The 21688-nt window shown below is 45.2% G+C and overlaps 1 protein-coding gene across 5 annotated transcripts in view; it reads right to left on the bottom strand.

Annotated features, from left to right (window-relative positions):
- MLIP (muscular LMNA interacting protein) overlaps nucleotides 1–21688 on the bottom strand; it is a 1527370-nt gene that overhangs the window by 414063 nt on the left and 1091619 nt on the right. For all 5 annotated transcript variants that reach the window (XM_086926435.1, XM_086926437.1, XM_086926436.1 and 2 more), the window contains one exon: nucleotides 11443–11514. In XM_086926435.1, coding sequence (XP_086782561.1) covers nucleotides 11443–11514 — 72 coding nt within the window. The remainder of the gene's footprint in view (nucleotides 1–11442; nucleotides 11515–21688) is intronic.

Here is a 21688-nt window from a genome sequence, read left to right as displayed (position 1 = left end):
CTTAGACAATACACGCATATCTCTGCGGCACATGGCTCGGGGTCCAGGTTAAATTACCTCTTAGGCAGGTGGGTCACATGGGCCTCTTTCACAATAGTTGTCATAAAGCCAGAGTTATATCCGATCATTAACTGGTGGGGGTGCAGCTAGGGGGTCCCGAGAGGGACTGGTCGACTCTCCCCAGGCTGGATGAATTCCTGTTTAAGGACCCGGAGTTTCAAGAGCAATTCATGGAGCGAGTGGACCAATATTTTGAGGAGAATGTGGATTCCGTTAGATCTCAGTGTACCCTCTGGGAGGCTTATATGACTGTGGCCAGGGATTTTGTGCAGGCGGAGATGGGGAGACGCCGCAAGAAAAAACATGCACACATTGGTAAACTAGAAACAGAGCTCCACGCCTAAGAGTGCACCAGGGGTGAGACACAGGAGCAGGAACTAAGTCACAAGCTCCGACTTAAAGAAAAAGAACAAAGGACGTGATGTCCGACCAAGCGAAATTGCGTGCTATTGCCACGCAGCGGCACGTTTATGACTTGGGGGATAAAGCTAATAAGATGATAGCCTGGCTTGAGAAGCACGGCAGAGACCGTAATTGGGTGCCTGGGATATGAACACTAGACGGGACTACACGAGACACCGGTATAGGCATAGCAGAGGGGTTTGTGCAATACTATGAGGCTATCTATGAGCCGCAAACTGAGAGACAGGAATGGGAGTGTGATGAATTCTTGCATGACATCCATCTACCTACACTAGATCCGGACGATAGGGGTATCCTGGAGTCTGACATTACAGTGGAGCGGTAGAGGCTGCTACGGGAGATTTGCAGGCAGGAAAGGCGCTGATTCCCAATGGGTTTCCAGTCGAGGTGTTCGGGTGTGTGTTGGGAAGGGTAGCTCCCCATATGTTAAAGACGTTTAATGAGGCCAAACAGGAAGGGTTACTCCCGAAGGATCTTAGATCTGCAACGACGACCCACCACCACCAGCAACAGGTTGCCCGAAGAAGCTGGAACAAGATCACAGCCGACCAGCTCGCCGCCTCCCTGAGCCAGCACCCTCCGGCCAGCTCAGCGAACCCCAGCCAGGCCGCCGACAACCTCACGAAGTGGATCAGCAACTGCGCTGATGAACTCGCCCCACTGAGGACCCCGCCGAGCAGACCCGGCAGTAAGAGAGCCCCATGGTTCACCGACGAACTCAAGAGCTCCAAGAAGAACTGCCGAGCCCTCGAGAAAGCCTGGAGAAGGGAACCCACGCCGGACAACAGGACCACCCTCAAGCTGGCCACCCGGAAACACCACCAACTGATCCGCATCGCCCAGAAAACGGCCTTCAAAAACCGACTGGACAACAACGCACACAACTGCAAGGAACTCTTCAACATCGTGAAAGAGCTCTCCAACCCCAACGCCGGAAACAACGACATCACCCCTTCGCAAGACCTCTGCAACTCCCTTGCTTCCTACGTCCACAACAAGATCGCGGACATACACGACAGCTTCAGCACTCAACCGACGCACGCCACGACCGCTGGACGTCAACCCACCACCACCCTCCGCGCCTGGACCCCAGTCAACACCGAAGACACCGTCCACACGATGAACTCCGTCCACTCCGGATCTCCAACCGACCCCTGCCCTCACCACGTCTTCAACAAAGCCGACGCTGTCATTGCACCCCACCTGCGGGACATCATCAACACCTCATTCGACACCGCCACCTTCCCCGAGAGCTGGAAGCACGCCGAACTCAGCGCTCTACTGAAGAAACCCACAGCAGACCCCACCGAACTCAAGAATTACCGCCCCATCTCGCTACTCCCGTTTCCAGCCAAAGTCATCGAGAAGACCGTCAACAAACAGCTGGCCACCTTCCTCGAGACGAATGGATCCCTCGACCCATCGCAGTCCGGATTCCGTGCCAACCACAGCACCGAGACCGCCCTCATCGCCGCCACCGACGACATCCGAGCCCTGATGGACAACGGGGAAACAGCGGCCCTCATCCTCCTAGACCTCTCTGCGGCTTTCGACACGGTCTGCCACCGCACCCCAGTGCAGCGCCTCAGCAACGTCGGAATCCAGGAGAAGGCGCTGGAATGGATCGTCTCCTTTCTCGACGGAAGAACACAAAGAGTCCGCCTACCACCATACAAGTCAGAGGCCACCAAAGTCATCTGCAGCGTCCCTCAAGGATCCTCACTGAGCCCGACTCTCTTCAACGTCTACATGAGCCCCCTCGCGGCCATCGCACGCCAACACAACCTCAACATAATCTCCTACGCCAACGACACCCAGCTGATCCTCTCCCTGACCAACGACCCCGCCGCCGCCAGAGCCAACCTGCACGAAGGGATGAGAGAGGTAGCCGAGTGGATGACGACGAGCCGCCTGAAGCTGAACACAGATAAGACGGAGGTCCTCATCCTGGGCTCCTCGCCCTCCGCCTGGGACGACTCCTGGTGGCCCCCCGCCCTGGGCACCGCACCCAAACCAACGGACCACGCACGCAACCTGGGTTTCATCTTGGACTCCTCCCTCTCCATGACCAGGCAAGTCAACGCCGTCTCCTCGTCGTGCTTCAACATCCTGCGCATGCTTCGGAAGATCTTCTGGTGGATCCCCACAGAGACCAGGAAGACCGTCACTCAGGCCCTCGTCACCAGCCGACTGGACTACGGCAACGCACTCTACGCCGGAACCACCGCCAAGATCCAGAAGAGACTCCAGCGCATCCAGAACGCCTCAGCCAGACTCATCCTCGACATCCCACGACACAGCCACACCTCCGGACACCTAAGAGACCTGCACTGGCTCCCGGTCAACAGGAGAATCACCTTCCGCCTCCTTACCCACACACACAAAGCTCTCCACGACCAAGGCCCGAGCTACCTCAACAACCGAATCAACTTCTACGCTCCCAAACGCCACCTCCGATCCGCCAGCCACGCCCTCGCCGCCGTCCCACGCATCCGCAGAGCCACTACAGGAGGAAGGTCCTTCTCCTACCTGGCCGCCAAGACCTGGAACTCCCTCCCGGCCGACCTGCACCTGACCCAAGACCACCTCTCCTTCAGGAAGAAGCTCAAGACCTGGCTGTTCGAGCAGTAGCGACACCCCCCCCCCCCAAAAGCGCCTCGAGACCCTACGGGTAGGCAGTGCGCTCTATAAATGTCTTTGATTGATTGATTGATTGATTGATTGATTGAACAATAGTGGTGATACAAACGGCTGGCAAACCTCAGGATTCATGCAGTTCCTACAGGCCCATCTCACTCCTTAATTATGAAACCAAGGTCCTTGGCAAAATCCTAGCCACCAGACTGGGGATGGTCTTTCAATCCTTGATCCACCAGGAACAATCTGGCTTTATGCCGCACAGACACACGAGGCTTAACCTGCGATGCTTGTTTGGGGTGCTTCAAACGGTGTATAACCGCCCGAATGTACCAGTGGCCCTACTGTCACTGGATGCCCATATGGCCTTTGACAGTATGGAATGGCAATATATATATGCGGTATATATGTGCGGTCTTGGCCAAACTGGGTTTTGGTGATAACTTTCGAGCATGGGTAAGGTTTTTGTGCACTGCACCACTTGCGAGGGTCCGTGTTAACGATGCCCGCTCCAGGGAGTTTCAATTGGGGCGGGGCACAAGGCAGGGCTGTCTGCTCTCCCCGCCATTATTCGCCCTGTTCTAATCTATGTACAAAGGCCGGCCGACTCTATCCAGAGACTCATGCAGATCCTGCGTACGTTTGGTGAGTACTCCGGCTATCGCATTAATTGGGACAAGTCCCTAGGTCATCTGATGGTAGGACCTCTGCCGACCTTATCTGAGGAATGTCAGGGGCTGGTCTGGAAAGAGACCTTCCGATACTTAGGTATCTGGATTACGAATCCGGAGGAGGAGTTCATGCGCTTGAACGTGTACGCTCAACTAGAGCGGCTACGAGGGGACGTCAAAGATTGGAGAACTCTCCCTCTCTCCTTGATGGGACGCGCCGTCCTCTTTAAAATGATGGCCCTTCCTTGCTTGCTATATGTTCTGCAAAGTGCTCCCTTTCCAGTTCCGGAGAAGATCTTCTGGGCGATCGACTCAGAGCAGCGCACACTTCTTTGGGGAGGGGGATGCCCGAGAATTGCACTGAAGAAGCTCCAGCTGGTGATATATGAGGGAGGGCTTGTTGTCCCTGACATTAGACTCTAGTATTGGGCGGCACAGTTAGTCAACATCAGCGGGTGGGTGTTCGCCCCGATGGATGAGCCGGCGTATAGGGTCGACAGTATGGTCTTTGGGGGAGATACCTACTTGGCCACTCTTTATCACAAGGGTAGATGCAGTCCGTCTCTGCCACCTCAAACGGCCGCAGTTGTGGAGACGTGGAAATGGGCGACAAAACTGCTGGGTTGGGAAGTGAAGCTTACAGCACAAACCCCGCTATGGGCTGGGAATTATCTCCCAGAGGTTGCTAAATTGAGGGTCCTACTCAAGTGGAGCCTAATTGGCATTGATGTGTTGGGCGATGTCTGGAAAAGAGGGGACATGCTAGAGTTCGCAGGCAGAATTCCAAATGGGAAACGGGGAGTTCCTTCACTACCAGCCATCATGCCATCTACCAACATCTGCACCACGGGGAACATCTACCAGACTATGCCCCACTGGAAGATAGATTATTGCTTGATCCCATGATAGATAAAGCCATTTCCCTCACGTACAAAAAGATAATCAATAACCTAGCTGATCCCTTGAGACCTCTGCGTGAAAAATGGGAGTCCGAGGTTGGGTTGTTGGAGGAAGACGATTGGAGGGAGGCCCTGCAGAGCCCCAGGGAGGTGGTAGATTGCGCCCAGTTTAGGCTTGTTCAGCTGCACATCCTGCACCGCTCCTACACCCCACGCACGACACAATATCGTATGGGGTATGTTGACTCGCACTTCTGTCTGAGGGGTTGTGGAGAGGTGGGCACCTTCTTCCATATTTTGTGGGACTGCGCCAGGATCCTGGCATACTGGCCCAGACTGGCGGACATAATGTCTGAAGTGGTCGGCACTGAGGTCCCATTGGAGGCCTGATGGCACATCTTAGAGGTGACGAGTGACATCACTTGGCCTAAGTGGGAAAAGGTCTGGCTGGCGTTAACGAGTATGGTCGCCAAAAGAAATATAGCGAGACTATGGGTTATTAATGTCTTGCCAAAAGTGGAAGATTGGGAAAAGGATCTAGATTGGTGCCAGAGGGCTGAACAAGAGATATATAAAAGTAGAGGGTGTCCCAAGAAGTGGGAGATAATATGGGCAGCGTGGAGAATGTATAGGGGGGATTTACTGGATACCTAGTCTGTCTCTGAAACCTGCTAGCAATATGTATGTATCTTTGTCTTTATATGCGGGTTGAAATGTTCGGGATGGTACTATGAATGTCTTTGCCTTCTGTATGTCCACATACTATCAGATGCTTTACAGTATGCAACTGTTTTTTGGAGCCTGTTTTTTTTTTATAATAATAGCTGCAAGTCTCGAGGAGACAGTGCTTTTCAGTGGCTGAATTTCAACACTTCAGTAACATCACCCCAGCCTTCAGAAAACAGCTGAAAACATTTCTATTCTATTCTCTGAACACTTTAAGTTTTATAGACTCCTCAGTGCTAGAAGTAATGTATAAATAAATAAAATATGTACAGTGTGTGCCCTGGATTCCAGGGCTATTTAAGGGCATGTACATAGGTGGACTTAGAGGAAGACTGGACCTTATGGACAATCCACACTGTTCCTAGCCAAAGGCATTACATAGCATGGCTTACCCTTCTGCAGAGTATGGGTGAAGGGCTGACTATTGGTTAGGTTCTGTGACCAGACAGCACTATTAATGGGCAAAGTTGTACACAGTGGGAGTTTGCCACATACAGACAGATGAGTGAAGGGCTTGGCTGAAGGCCAGGCCTTCTTGGCAATCATCACAGAACACAATTGAAGGCCACAGATGTGTGAGAGTTGACCTCCAGCTGAGAATTGGGCACAGATAAAACACTAAAATTGGCTAGTTAGGATTAGTTACACAATCCATTACATGTGTCCCAATACGAAAGCAATATCAGGCCCCATCAACACAGTTATATAGATATAATGCATGTCGTAGTTTTGAAAGAGGGCTAATTAAACATGCATTTGGCAGTTAGAAAGTGCAAGTATGAGCTCTACATCTACAAATGTGCTCTTACAGTGGGCTTTCTCTCTCGATTTCCTGACAGCCTCAAGCCACATTAGTGTGCCCCATTCTGGGAAAGGGGCAAAGGTAATTCAGCAACCTTCATCCAATCCCAATTAGAAGGCTGTCGCCGCCAGCATTAAGCTTAATCCTCCTCTGCAGTCACAGTCTCCTAGCCTGCCTAGTGATGTGGTCCAAGATTCGTAAACCTTTCATACTTGGCTGTGACACACTATCAATGACTTTGTTCCCCCAAAGCCTCCCTCCTCAATGGAGAAAAGGAAAAAGGTCAGTGCCCCTTGGTACACCCAGTCCCTGGCTGACAAACATCTTTTGTGTAAAAAGAGTGAATGCAATTGGAGGAAAACCTATGACCCGACACCTAGAGCTCTTTATGTAGAACATAGGAATGCATACTTTGCGAGTATCAAAGTAGCAAAAAAAGACCACCATATTACAGCTATCAAGGAGGCTCGAAAAAAACAAAAAACAGTTTTCTCCATAGTGAGATCTTTTACCCACCTTAAAGCTCTTCAATCTGTCATTCCGCCGTCTCAAGGTCTTTGTAATCAGATCGCTGATTACTTTGAGGAGAAAATTAAACCTCTTCAGGTGGACTTTCCGCCCATCTCCTCTCCTCCCTTGCAGGGCTCCAATGCAATGATGGGGACAACGGCTTTTACGCTTAGTAGGTTTGCCCCAGTGTCTCTCCTACAAACAAGTGAAGCCATCATGGTTTGTAAATCAGGAGTGCCCTCTGACTCCTGTCCCCCGCTGATTCTCCACCAAATAATCAATGTTGTTAACCCCATCATAAATGTTATAGTCAACTCCTCACTCAGTTCAGGCATTGTCCCGCCAGATTGAAAAATAGTTAAACCGCTTATGAAGAAACAAAATAAAAGTACCACTGATCTCTCCAATTTACGCCCCATATCCCTTCTTCCAGTTCTTGGGAAGATAACAGAAAACATGGTCCATCAAGAACTGAAGAATTTTGTTGAAACCCACAATATTCTGCATCCTCAGCAATCGGGCTTTCATCCTAGGCATTCCACTGAAACGGCCCTCATTGAACTCTCCGATTCCATCAAATTCTTACAGGATGATGGGAAGAACGCCGTCTTGATATTACTAGACCTATCGGCGGCGTTTGATACCATTTCACATAAAATTCTGATTGACAGGCTGAGAATTAATGGCATTACAGAGGTTGCCCTTGACTGGTGAAACTCTTTTTTATCCCAGAGAACACAAACCATCTCATTAGGTCCCTTCCTCTCAAAGGAAAAAAGGTAACATCTGGAGTTCCACAATGCTCCATTCTGAGTCCACTATTTTTCAATATCTATATGGTGCCTCTCATCACCCTAATCGAATCGTATGGGATATTTGTGACTTCGTATGCCGATGATACACAAATGATTGTATCGTTAGATAAAAACACCACCAGAGCCAAACAGAATTTCCAGAATTGTCTAACGGACGTTTTTCTGTGGATGGACGATAACCACCTGAAATGTAATGCTAACAAGACGGAGATATTGCCCATGGGGAAACATGTCAACTTTAACCCAAACAAATGGTCGCCAGAAGGCTCCACTGCGCCGCCCATTTCGGTAGAAGTAGCCAGAAACCTAGGGGTCTTTTTTGCCTCCTCTCTGTATTTCCACCATCATGTTAGGAATGTGGCTGGCAGGTGCTTTAGTATTATTAAATCTCTAAAGAAATGTTTTTACTTTCTTCCTACCGATTGTAGAAAGGCGGTTGCGGTGGCCCTCATACTTTACCGTTTGGACTACTGTAACGGTTTTATAGCAGGGGTCAAAAAGGCCACTTTGAAAAAACTACAGAGTGTGCAGCTTGCAGCTGCAAGACTTGTGCTTAAATTACCCAGAATTTCCTCCGCATCCACGGCCCTAAGGACTCTGCACTGGTTGCCCCTTCACAAAAGGATTTTGTTTAAAATCCTTCTAACTACATTTCGAGCTCTCAACAACATTGGCCCAAGGTATCTCTCAAGAAGATTTACATGTTATAAGCCATCCAGAGTTTGAGATCTGCAGGCGGCAACCTGATTACCATGCCCAGGTTTCGCTACAAAACCAAGGTGGGAAAATCCCTCACGGTCTTGGCCTCCAAAGCCTGGAATGTCATGCCCATAGAACTCAGACTTCTCAATCTAGAGAGTTCTTTTAGGAAACAATTAAAAACTTGGATCTTCAATCTTTCTGATGCATATGTAATGGACGCTATCTAACCCTCACGGTTGTTGCCTCAGATGCCCCGTAGAGCCAGGATGCTCCTTTCGGAGCGACAGTTAGCCCTCTATAAATTCCCTATACAAATACAAATACATAGGCGCTTAAAAACAGCTTCTGTGTTGCTTCAGTCTTGCTCACATGTACATTTTTACAGCTTGCTGTGAGTAACTATAGTGCTACCCTGCACAGAATATTATACATGAAAAGTGACTTTAGAGCGTTTCTGCTATATGGAAAAACATATAAAAGAAAACACTATTGTACTGATCTTGACTGAAGATCTGGATAAGATTGATGAAATCTGCAAAGCATCAAATTCCCCTGATATCAGGTACGAGAAAAGAGCTGAACAGGATAACTCATAGAGTAAAATGGCAAACAAAAAAGTTGATCAAAGCACTACTTGAGGAAAAGGAACAGTAGCAATGCTAAATTAGAGAACAGATGAAAAGATGGGTAATTTACAGTGGACGATCCAATCTGTGAATAAAAATCAAGAACAAAAATTGTAAAGCCAGAAGTTGAAAAGTGCAATAAAAAATCAGCAAGCAAATGTGTTGCAACCTGCCTTGCCCTTTCAAGTGCTACTATGAAGATGCCTGAAACAGAAATTGTCTTCAGGGGAAGAGATTCTGAAATATTATGGATTCCGACATTTCTGTAGTTTCCATTAGACTGTCCACCGTATTAGAGTGAGCACTTTATATAGTCAAACCTGCCTCAAATAAAAAGTAATGGTGTTCATGATTCCACAAAGAAAATGAGTTGCACGCCATGATTGAAAAGCTACTGTTTACTACAGTGATTTGTATTGTGCTTGAAACAGGATAGAGCAGCTCTCTGGAGGTAATGAGAGTCTGAATGACCGAAAGAACATTGGCGAATAATACACCATCTTTAGGGGAAGAAATTGGTAAAGAATGCTGGGAGCAATCTGCATAAATATAGTCAGGTTACAATGTTATATAATGTTAGGTGTATTTGTAAAGTGCCATCAACCGTGTGGGTATCCTGACCCAGAGCGAGTGTGTGCCTAGCCCTGCCTATAGTAGGTTAGATATTGAGAAGCCAGGTTTTCAGCTTCTTGGGGAAGTCAAGAAAAGAGGAGGCAGCTCTGAAGTGTAGTGGGAGGTCATTCCACACTTTAGGATCTTGTAAGAGATGTAAGAGAATACTGGTCCTCCTGATCTGATTCTATATATGTGTGGAATGTGTGCGAGTAGGGGTACTCTGGAGCAGAGGTGCCTGCGTCATTGGTGAAGGAGATGCAACTGTTCAGGTAGGTGGGGACTGTGTTGATTAGTGCCTTGAAGGTGTGTGAATGATCAAAAGTGAAGGCCAGAGGTACCTTATTATTGATGAAGAGAAACAGGGTAAATATGAGAGTGCAACCTCAGGGAACTCCTTAATGGTGTTTCAGAGTATCAGGAAGGAGGTTGGGTATTTTGTACACTGAAACCAGTTTGTCAGGTATGACGAGAAAGAGATGAAAACAGAGTCAGTCTCTTTCTATCTTTGAGGATTTCCAGTAAGCTGGATAAGTTCACCTTTAGGCAGGCAGATGATAAACCAAGGAGGATACAGAGATAGGAGTTGCTTTCATCTAGAACGTGGAGGGCATCATAGACCATGGGCGCTTATCATGTATAGAGAATGTTGTATTTCTTCTTAGTGCACCTATTATCATACAAGTGTTTAATATAGAAAATGAATGTACTATAATAATTTTTATTTTTGGGAATTCTGATATTTGTGTTATACACTATAGACTTTATACCATCCGTTTTCAACTCTAACTATTTGAGAACCATCAATCACAGAATTAATAACATTTTGCAATAATTATTTTCCATTTGTGGTGCAACTGAACACAATGTACTTGCTATGTTTTTGGGGGCAGATTAACAAGAAACTGATGCATCTCTGTGTTATTATAGAGATGTGTCAGTTTCCTTGCGCCATGCGAAAAACCCTTGTGCCACCATAGATGCGTCGCATTTATAATGCGGCGTGCCATGGCGCATGGATGACGCATTTGTTGATGCAAAGGTCACGCATTGCTAGAGTGGTGTCGCAAGCACGACGCAACTCAAGCAATGCTCCGAAAGGCCTTTACCTTTTGTGTCTAGTCACTCCTTACGACTGCTTCAAGCAGGTATAAGGTTTCGATGCAATAGCATCATACAAGTGGCACAGTGAAATCTTGTAAGATTTAACTGCATCAATTTCACAAGGCTTTCCTGCGTGGGAATGCTCATCCTGCATATGTATACCTGACGCAGGTAGAATGTGGCACAGGCTTTACAATGTGGCACATCTTCCTAGATGCATCACTTTGTAAATGTGTCTCAACGTGGTGCATTGTTTACACTGCCGCTGCGTGACAAAAGTGATGCAACAATGGTGCAAAAGTGTTGCGAGGTGCTTGTAAATCTGCCCCTCAGTCTTTAGCAAATTATTCGTTATGAAAGAAGAGCTTTAATTTGTTTGGCATCTCTGGTCTGTCTGTATTTGTTACATATTTTTGTATGTTACAACTGCGGTTTACATGCTTATCACAAAAGCAATACCATCAGCCAAAGGAAGTTTAGGCAGAGCGATATCTTGGACCATCTCTAACAGTCCATGTGTTTCTTTGCCTAACACCTTACCATCTTTCTCACTCCTTTTGACTAATGGCCACCTGGGTTAAAGAGCAAGGCAAGAATGCTTAAAGGCCCGGGGTGATAGCGAGGCCTAGACCCTTTATACCATATTGGTGAATTGTGCTATTCAACTTGTATACAAAGGTTTATATTTTAATAATGGAATCCCTGAAAACAAACATAATCAGACAAACGTTTAGAACCATCAACTATGTATCTAATATTCAGAATTATAATACATGTTTTAAAAAATGGTTTGAGAAATCTGGCTGGTACAAAACGAGGCAAAAGCATTATCAGAAATTCGTATTTAACACCTACCTTCTGCTCCTTGAGCAATGTGTTTGTAGGGATGGCTGCAAACGTCTTATATCTCGAGGTGATCTTGTAATGCTAGAAAAGACAAGTGTGAAAGAAAGGTTAACTTATAGGAGAAAACATAGTACTAACTAATTATCCTGTAGGCGACCAAAAAAGCTGACTACTGCAAGTTATGTTAAACTCTAATGGCTTCCTTTTCTGCAGGGTTACCTGTAATACTTCATCACTGAACTTTAAATTAGCATTATCTTTCATTTAATTCAATAAGACATTCGTAGGCACGGGTGGATTTATAATAACCGTTAATTGAGGGCTCTCGTCATGATGTAAAAGGTCTTTACGAAAAAAATGCAAACTGTGGTACAAACCTGCAGTTGTCAAAACACTGTCATTTGTGAAGTTCGTCTAAGCAAAACATCTGTATTTTGATGTCGTTGAATTGGTTACACTCTGGAGAACAACTAAATCATCATAGAAATGTTTCTTTATCCCTATTGTATTAGGAGACGATTAGGGTAATTTAGAGCTTGGCGGAATGATAACAGTATCCTAAATCAGTGGTGAACCCTCCCCTTCTAGCTACCAACAGCCAAACTCACTTAGAGATAGGGTAATTGCCAGGTTTCGATGCAGCGAGCTCAGGGTGCTCCCCTTGTGGAACCTTTGCCTTCGCGGCAGGTCTACTACTGGTATGTGTGGTTATAGTGACAGTATGACCGTCACAGGATTTCCCTGCCCGGTACCACTATTCAAGTCTGCAGTTTCAGTGACATCTTAAAGGATATTCTGGGGCATGGGTAAAACCTAATTTGGGGCTACCTGTTCAAAGCAACTTTCAATCTATTACCAATTATCAGCTAATTCAAGTCCACTTGATGCCAAACAATAATGTTATGGGGTCCTACAAATACAGGGAAAAAATATCTGGCCAATAACGTGTATTTGTAAAGCACAGATTCACTCAGACGAGTATCTTACCACTGTATTACAAATGTTAATTGTTACCCAAAAGGACTCATTTTATCGACCTCAGAAAGATGAAAGTCTGAGTCGACCAGCCAGGATTAGAACCTGTCAACAGGACTCTACGGTGGATGCATTAGTCCACTAAGCCACCAGACACAGCAAACAGCACCAACACTAGCTTGAATAAGCACTGATAAGCTATCTCCTTCTGTGTTCCTACCTACACTTTGTCTTGCAAGAACAATATTTTACATACAGTGTGTAACCAGATTGTTCTTCTCATTGTAGTAATGCTACTTTAGTGTTCTTGAGTGGCTATTTAATAGACTAGTGCATAATAATAAAATGAGACATTTGCACAAATGGCTTCAAGTTTTAGACTCACTCTCTGGATATTCCTAGTTACAAATGAATCCCCCTTCTTAACATGTGTTCTTGTTCACAAGAATATTGGATGGAATTTGATAACCTTCTCATTAATTCTCCTCTCCTGCGTGTCCCTCTTCATCTTTCACATATTATACCACTATGACATAATTTAAGACATCAGTGATGACATCTCAAATGACATCATTGATGACAATGCTGATGGTATTATCCAATAAATATGTTAGTTAGTTTCAAGCATAGGACTAACACTGTGTGCAGGTGACACTTGTTTTGCACTCAGATTTTTTGTTTAAAAAAAAAAGTGTTGATCAATGCAATGATTGTATGTAGTAAATACTTATTATTGTGCTCACCTATGAGTATTTTAAGGGAATTGCCTCAGCCTGATATCTTCTATATATCAAGAGACGTTTGTGTGCACCAGTGACTTTATAAGCCACCAACGCTTATCTATCTATAACGTTTTCAGCAGAGTATAAAGGGTGTGGAAAGTATGACCTTTAGCATCTTTAGGCCTTGGTTTTTTATAGTGAGTAGTCTATCTATGTAGTGGGATTTGCATACAGTGAGCACTGTTCTGAGTAGATATTGTTTGAAACTCTGTAGTATATTCCTCACAAGGGTTTGGCTTAATGTAAATAGTGGTATACAGGCTAAACTCTGTCCATAGAATACACACTGTTTATAGTACGCACTTTTCTACTCATGTCCGCTTCATTTCTCATGAGAGGTTTGTTAACTGTGAAGAGTTTAATACACGCTAAAGGCTGTGTGTATTAGGGCATTAGTTATGTACCAGGGCTTGAGTGTCTGGAGGATTTTGAATTTCTCTGAGCAGTTGTATACATAATGAACATGGTGTATAGTAGCTTGGTAACCATTGAAGTGTATCATATAGTGTCAATGCTGCACATAGCAGAAGCTTACTTCATCTAAGGGGGTTGTATGTGTAATGGCATTAATAATGCTTCATATTATTTTGATCTATTTCTACTTACTTTCATACCTCTAATGCAGTAATCCTTTCAAGAGTAATGTGTTAAAAAGTAGCCTGGGTGATGTAATCAATGATGCCATCATGAATGTAAAAATATTATGCCATTTAATATGTTATGAGTGATGTCATAGAACATGTCATGAGTGATGTAAATCAATTAATAGCTTGATTAGTTACTCTTCATTACCATAAAAGTGCGTGCAAAATACTAGGATCATAAATCTTTCCAAATAAAATTCACTAATAATAAAACTTATAGTTATGCAGATATCCATTCTAGGTGGTAAAAATCCACTTCTCTGTTAGATTCCATAATCCATACAATGTCTTAATTGTGCAAATGTGCATTCCAATTAACATTTGCGACCAGATTTTCCTTATTTTTGGAATCTTCTATAAATGGGAGTGTACAACACACCAAACCAATAAGCTAGTTAGTTATTATGAGGCTAGCTTCACTATATATTTATTATAAAATGTCCTATGAAAAATGATAGATAATAGGATGCATAGTGCGATTTAGTTAAAAAGATTCCGCAGATTTTTCCTAATTTTTAATACCTGTCATAAATATGAACTAATTGCACAACAAACCAGTAGATTATTTAGTTGTTGCAAAAATAGTAATGCAGATCTACAGTGTTTGATATTATATACTTTGAAAAGGGTTAATGCACTTTTTTGTACTGGGGAGTTCATGGTACCAGCAGAGAAAAATACAATTTACAGATTAGTTAGGGAAGACATGACATTGCAAGGGCATGGTGAGAGATATGACATGGAATAGCAATTAGCAAGACACCCCACCATCAAGGGCAGCAGATTAACCCTAAATTGGGTCAGGATAAATCGGTGCTGTGCATTTTGTACTAAGGTCAAATACGTTTGCAGGCCTTCCTGAGAGGACAGCTTACTATAGTCTAATACAGATGATTATAATATTTCCCCTCCCATCTTTTCCTTATTGCTTCATTTTGTGCACAAAGTTTCAATTTGCTCTAGGCAAGCATTCTACAAGAGCCACGGGATCTCCACTGCTTGATGTAGATTCAGGCTGTCCATGAGTATAAGTTTGTTCAAAGATATTTCCTCATGAGACCATATGGAATGCCACAACAGATTTGGTGCAATCGTAATCCTCTCTCTTATATATGAGGCTACCATCCCGAATAAGAGATGAAATTCACACAACTTTTGGGAGGGCTGAAAGACGTTTAAAAAATAAATTGTCTACCCTTTGGATACTCTGAGCCCCATTACGATGGTGGGCAGACCTTGTCCACCCGCCACCATAACGGTAAAAGGGACCGACCGTCAAAGGTGCGGTGGTCCTGCTATGCCCATTAGGATGCAACCGCCACCCTGTCGGTCTCATCCCGCATAATTTACATTGCAGCGGGCGGTGCTGTAAGCAGCACCCGCCGCAATGCAAAAGATGCATGTTGTGTATTAGCATGCGCAACGTGACAGGCACCGCGTGGTGCCTGCCATCTTGTGTATGCCAATATAGGGAGATACCATAGGTACCCCCCGAGTGCAACCCCCAACACCCAGGGGCCTGCAACGGGCCCCCACAGTCAAAGACCGCATGCCTTTCCATGGCAGCATTGCCGCTATGGAAAGGCCAAAATCCGCACACATCATAATATGGCGGGCGGTGCCTGCTAGGCACTACCACCATATAATGGCCCAGGACAGCACAGCAGGCAATCGTAATGATTGCCTGCCTGTGGTAAAGCAGCAGACAGTCTTTCCATCCGCTGCTGTACCCCCTGCCATTGTAATATGGTGGGCGTAAATGGAGGGTGGGTGGGGAAAGATGTCAGGCGGATTGCCACTGGTGGTCGGGCGGTGGCGATCCGCCCGACATCATAATGGCCCCCTCTGTGTGTTGGCCATTCCCCAGACCCCAGCACCATATGAAGCCACTGCCACACTTTTACTCTGATGAGGAGTTTCCAGAATGCCTTAATGTCAAGGTTGGTAATGGCACCTGTTGATGGATTTCTCCATTAGGGTAAACCTATTCACTCTCATAGGGATCCAAGAATGATTAGTATCAAACAGGATTCCCAGATAGGAAAAGATGGGGTTTCACTCAATTAAATCCCTTCAGCATAGAAAACTAGTTTTGTCTTGGGTTTAGCCCCACAAGTCACGGTGTAAGTCTTAGTACCATTTACCCTCAAACCAAAGTCAGCCATAAAAATTATATAATCTTCAATTAAACTTTGCAACCCCCTCCCAATTCTGTCAATCAATACTGCATCATCTGTGAAAGGGTAAAATAGGGAGGGGGTGCAAACCAATGTACTCCATGCTCCGTACCCAATTCTACCCGGTTCTTATGTATTGAAAACAGGAAGGGGGTTAAAATTCACCCCGCCTGACCCCTCTTCTAATGTTTACCCTACACGAACATTCACCATACCTGTCAAAACGCACTTGAGTATTAGCATCGGAGTGCAACTGCCTAATAAAAGTGATTATTCTCATGAGTGATGTAATATGTAAGGTCATAAGCAGTACATGGAGGGGGCGCAAGTTATAGTTAGCTCTGCTAGCTATAAGTGTTGAAATTCTGTGTTTTTATTCATTCAAAACATTGACACAGAAATTTTCATCTATCAATAACGTCACTTTAACCTTGTATTTTTCAGTGAATTTCTAGATTAAAAAAATCTAAATCGGATCTCATCATTACACCTAACTTTAATGTCACTATAAGCTTTGTTTTTATCCAATGAATTTCTATGTTTTTAACGCAAATTAAGATATAATTACAATTCCTATCTATAACATAACTTCAACCATTGATTTTTTCATTGAATTTCTAGTTTTTTTTATGTAAAGGTATATTAAATCACCATACATAAAGCCAAACCCATGCTACGCATGGCCTTTGGCCGTGCAGTTGCACACAAGGACTGGCCTCTCTGGGCAACCAACTCCAGCCATGCACGCCCTTCTTCTGTGCGCTGCGTGTGATTGGTCGCAGGCCCTCGCCTGCGGGCAGGCCCTGCAAACAACCCTTCAAGGACAGCCAAGCCCAACCATGCATAGCCTTCAGCCATACCTCGTGGGCTTGATCACAGTGACTGTCAGCCAGTCCCCTGAGGAGGGAGGAGGTTGGAAAGTCCTTCAGTTCCAAAGCCACTATTGGCCCTGAGGACCCCATCACCGGGGGACAAACACACTTATATTTGAGAAGGGGGCATGAGGCCTCTCTCCCTGGGCCCAAATGAGCCCCAAGAAATGTATCACCCAGGGCAAAATAATGATAATAGGTGACGGGGTCCCGTCCCCCATCCCCAAACTTTAAGAGGCATTAGGTCCTCATCTTCTTGGGTCAAATATGACCCCCGCCCTGTCATAGCCAACTCTGCTTCGGTTTTTGGAAGCGAGAGCAGGAAAGCTGCTCTCGCTTCCAAAAAACGAAGCAGAATTGCTTTTGCACAGGAGAGCTGCATGTTGGCAGCTCCTCTTGTGCAAAAGCAATGCCAGCTCCCGCAGGAGGCGGGGAGCTGGCTGTGACCGTGGGGACATTGGGACTCCCCCACGGTCCCCAACAGTGGGGACAGGCCCCGGGTGATGGGGTCCTCTGGACCAGAAGTGACCTGGGAGGGGAGCCATGTGGCCCCCCTCTAAAATTAAAGATGCTGCTAAATCAGTTTAGCAATGTTAGACTTTAAACTACTGCTTAATTTACGCCGGGGTCTACCAGTGCGCACATAGGAACTCAATCATTAGCACATGCTCTTTGGGCTTGCTGTGTAACAGACTAGTTAGGGAATATAGCTGTTTCTGTTTTATAACACACAACACACAAACTGGCGAATGCAATGATGTTAAAGCACAAGCCCACATGGACGGACAGCTCAGTGTAAAGAGAGCCTGCTTCAAAGAGCAGGCAACCAAGCTGCTACATCATTTTGACAATTTTAGACTTTAAACTACTGCTTAATTTGCACCTGGGTCTACCAGTGCGCACATGGGCACTTAATCATTAGAACTTGCTCTTTGGGTGTGCTACCTAACAGTCTTGTTAGGGAATATGCTGTTTCTCTTTTATAACACACAACACACAAACCGGTGAGTGTAATGATGCTAAGGCACAATCCCACATGGACGGACAGCTCAGTGTGAAGAGAGCCTGCTGCAGGGACCACATGTTCTAGAGCTCAACCTTTATTCTGTTGAGAGCAGGCAACCATGAGCTACATCAGTTTTGCAATTTTAGACTTTAAACTACTGCTTAGTTTGTGCCGGGGTCTACCAGTGTACACATGGGTCCTTATTCATTAGCACTTGCTCTTTGGGCATGCTGTGTAACAGACTCGTTAGGGAATATGCCGTTTCTCTTTTATAACACACAACACACAAACCGGTGAGTGTAATGATGCTAAGGCACAAGCCCACATGGACGGCCAGCTCAGTGTGAAGAAAGCCTGCTGCAGAGACCACGTGTTCTAGTGCTCAGCCTTTCATCTTTTAGGAGCAGGCAACCATGCTGTTACATCAGTTTTCTAATTTTAGATTTTAAACTACTGCTTAATTTGTGCCGGGGCCTACTAGTGCGCACATGGGCGCTTAATCATTAGCACTTGCTCTTTGGCGGTGCTGTGTAACAGGCTTGTTAGGGAATATGCTGTTTCTCTTTTATAGCACACAACACACAAACCGGCGAGTGTAATGATGCTAAGGCACAAGCCCACATGGACGGACAGCTCAGTGTGAAGAAAGCCTGCTGCAGAGACCACGTGTTCTAGTGACCAGCCTTTCATCTTTTAGGAGCAGGCATAAATGCTGCTACATCAGTTGGCAAATAAAGGGCCCGATGTGGGTAAAATTGATTTACCGATTTTCAATTCCCGAATTTTACCGATTCGGTAATTGAAAATGGGTAAATCAATGTGGTGGACATGTAGGTATTTCCAGATGTGTAAATACCGAATCTGTCACATTCGGTATTTACCGATTCTGTAAATACAGAATCGGTATTTACCATTGATTCCTATGGGCTTCAAAGCCCATAGGAATCAATGGGAAATACCGATTCTGTATTTACACAATCGGTAAATACCGAATTTTGCAAGGGTGCAGGGGGTGTCACTTTGACACCCTCTGGCACCCCACAAATAGGCACGTGCGCCATGTGGCACACAGACATGCCCTAAGGGCACATCTGTCTGTCACATGGCTAGGTGTGCATGCACACATGTGCATGCACACCTGAAATCGGTATTTTACCACACAATAGGATTGTGTGGTAAAATACCGATTTTGCAGGGCCTTTGGGACTCAGAAGAGTCCCACCTACAACTGAGATTTACCGAATCGGTAAAAATACTGATTCGGTATTTTACAGAATCGGTAACTTTACCGAATCGGTAAAGTTACCGATTCTGTAAAATTGTGCCCCTACATTTCAAATCATGTATACCGGTCGGTAACGGCCGAAAATACAGATTTTCGGCTGTTACCGACCGACCTACATCTGGCCCTTAGACTTTAAACTACTGCTTAATTTGTGCCGGGGCCTACTAGTGCGCACATGGGCACTTAATCATAACCACTTGTTCTTTGGGCGTGCTGTGTAACAGACGTGTTAGAGAATATGCTGTTTCTGTTTTATAACACACAACACACAAACCGGCAATTGTAATGATGTTGAGTCACAAGCACACATGGACGGACAGCTCAGTGTGAGGAGAGACTGCTGCAGAGACCACATGCTCTAGCTCTCAGCCTTTCATCTTTTTGGAGCAGGCAACAATGCTGCTACATCAGTTTGGCAATTTAAGACTTTAAACTACTGCTTAATTTGCGCTGGAGTCTACCACTGCACTCATGGGCACTTAATCATTAGCACTTGCTCTTTGGGAGTGCTGTGTAACAGACTAGTTAGGGAATATGCTGTTTCTCTTTTATAACACACAACACACAAACCAGCGAGTTAATGATGCTAAGGCACACGCCCACATGGACCGATAGCTCAGTGTGAAGAGAGCCTGCTGCAGAGATCATGTGTTCTAGCACTCAGCTACCAATCAATAGCTATGCACTTATCCAATAACTCCGGGAATGCTCATGCAGTTATAAAATCACCATGCACTATCCCTGCACTCCTCCAATGACCCAGGCAGTACTCATGCACTCCTGCAATCACCCAGATACTGACCATGCACTCATACAATAATCCAGGCATTTCCCATAAACTAATACAAACAGTCAAGCTTTAGCAATGTATTCTTCAAATCACCCAGACATTACCCATGCGCTCATGCAATCACCCATGCAGGACCCATGCAATCTTCCAATCCCCATTTACTGTCCAAGCACTCATGCAATCACTCTGCCACTACACAAGCACTTATACAATCACCCATGCAGTACCCATGCATTCCTCCAGTCATCCAGGCACTACCCATGCATTCATGCAATCACCCAGGCACTACTTATAAACTCATGCAATCACCCAAGCATTACACATGCACTTACAAAATTAACGAGGCATTATGAAAGCACTCTTCCAATCACCCAGGCACTACTCATCCACAGATAAAATTATGCAGGCACTACCTATGCACTGCTGCAATACCCCATGCACTCCTACAATCAACCAGCTAGTAACAATAGACTTATCCAAGCATTCCACCAATACCTAAGCACTTTTAAAATCACCACACACTACTGTTCAACTCTTGCAATCACCTTGTCGGTATCAGTCTGTCAGCTGGTGTGTAAGTGGCTGCTTGCGTTGGAGAGATGTGAAAAATGCTAATTCGGATGGAATGGACTATCTGAAACACAGGTTACACAGGGATGGAATATCTTCCAAAATAAATGTAGTGAAAACAATTGGAGCTGTCCCAGCTGAATTCTACTCACAATTCCATGCCATGTCATGTTCATAGCTAAATGCAATAACAACATTTGATGGACAGAATGCAGAACAATGCCACACAGTCACCCCATTACAGAGATCTGGGCCTAAATCCTTTGTTTTTTTGATCACCATGATATTTCAGTTTGAACACAGCCATATGTTAATCAGACTTGTCCCTGTGCCCAATAGGAACAGTCCAGTCTGAACTGGAAGGCCAGGTCCTCCCTGGACTGGAAACAAGCATCCTAGGATCAGTTTTGGGGTTTCACCCCTCATCAGCCAGGATAGCTTGACTCCAGTGGCATATGTTCATAGCTAAGGCCACGATAATGAGAAAGTTGGTGAAAAAAACACAACACTTTTTTTTACAGGATACAGAATGTGAAAAAACGAATTGCATCAGCACCTACCTATTTTATATTTATATGAAAAGAAGGGCATGTATTGTACATGCCTTTAGTGCGGATGCCACCATTATAAAGACCGACTATTGACAATTAGTGGGTTTGTTTATTGCAGAGGTAACAGTTAGAGCAATTCCCAGATTTTTGTGCTAGATGTTAAGTATGTAAGAGCTTTGTTTTAAAGTGACATACATGCCACAGAAGAAACTTATTATAGCAAAGTGTTTGTCTAGATTGCCTCTGAAAAGTAAAGTTGTTCTTCTAGATAGCAGTGAGATAGACAGAGGAAGTATTTCTAGTCAGGGGAATCTGGATGCTGTGTTCCAGATGAAGATTTGAGTGAAAAGAGTAAATACTTGGTAGACAAGTGGATCCTCAAATGAAGTGTTGATGAGGAAGTAATGTAATGTAATGATGTCTTGTAAAGTGCATGAATCTCCCCACACGGGGTATCTCTGCGCTGTTGACCACTGGGGAACCGGCCCTGGCTTTCCCTGTGAGATGGACCCTACTGGGTAACTCCAGGGTGAAACCAGGCATCCCCGGCATACGTGGGGGGCCATTGTGGAGAAGAGGCAGGTTAATGCCCAGAGCTGCCGA

The sequence above is a fragment of the Lissotriton vulgaris genome, chromosome 6 (genome assembly GCF_964263255.1).
Source record: "Lissotriton vulgaris chromosome 6, aLisVul1.2, whole genome shotgun sequence".
Classification (NCBI taxonomy): domain Eukaryota; kingdom Metazoa; phylum Chordata; class Amphibia; order Caudata; family Salamandridae; genus Lissotriton; species Lissotriton vulgaris.
This window is presented reverse-complemented; position numbering and strand designations above follow the sequence as displayed.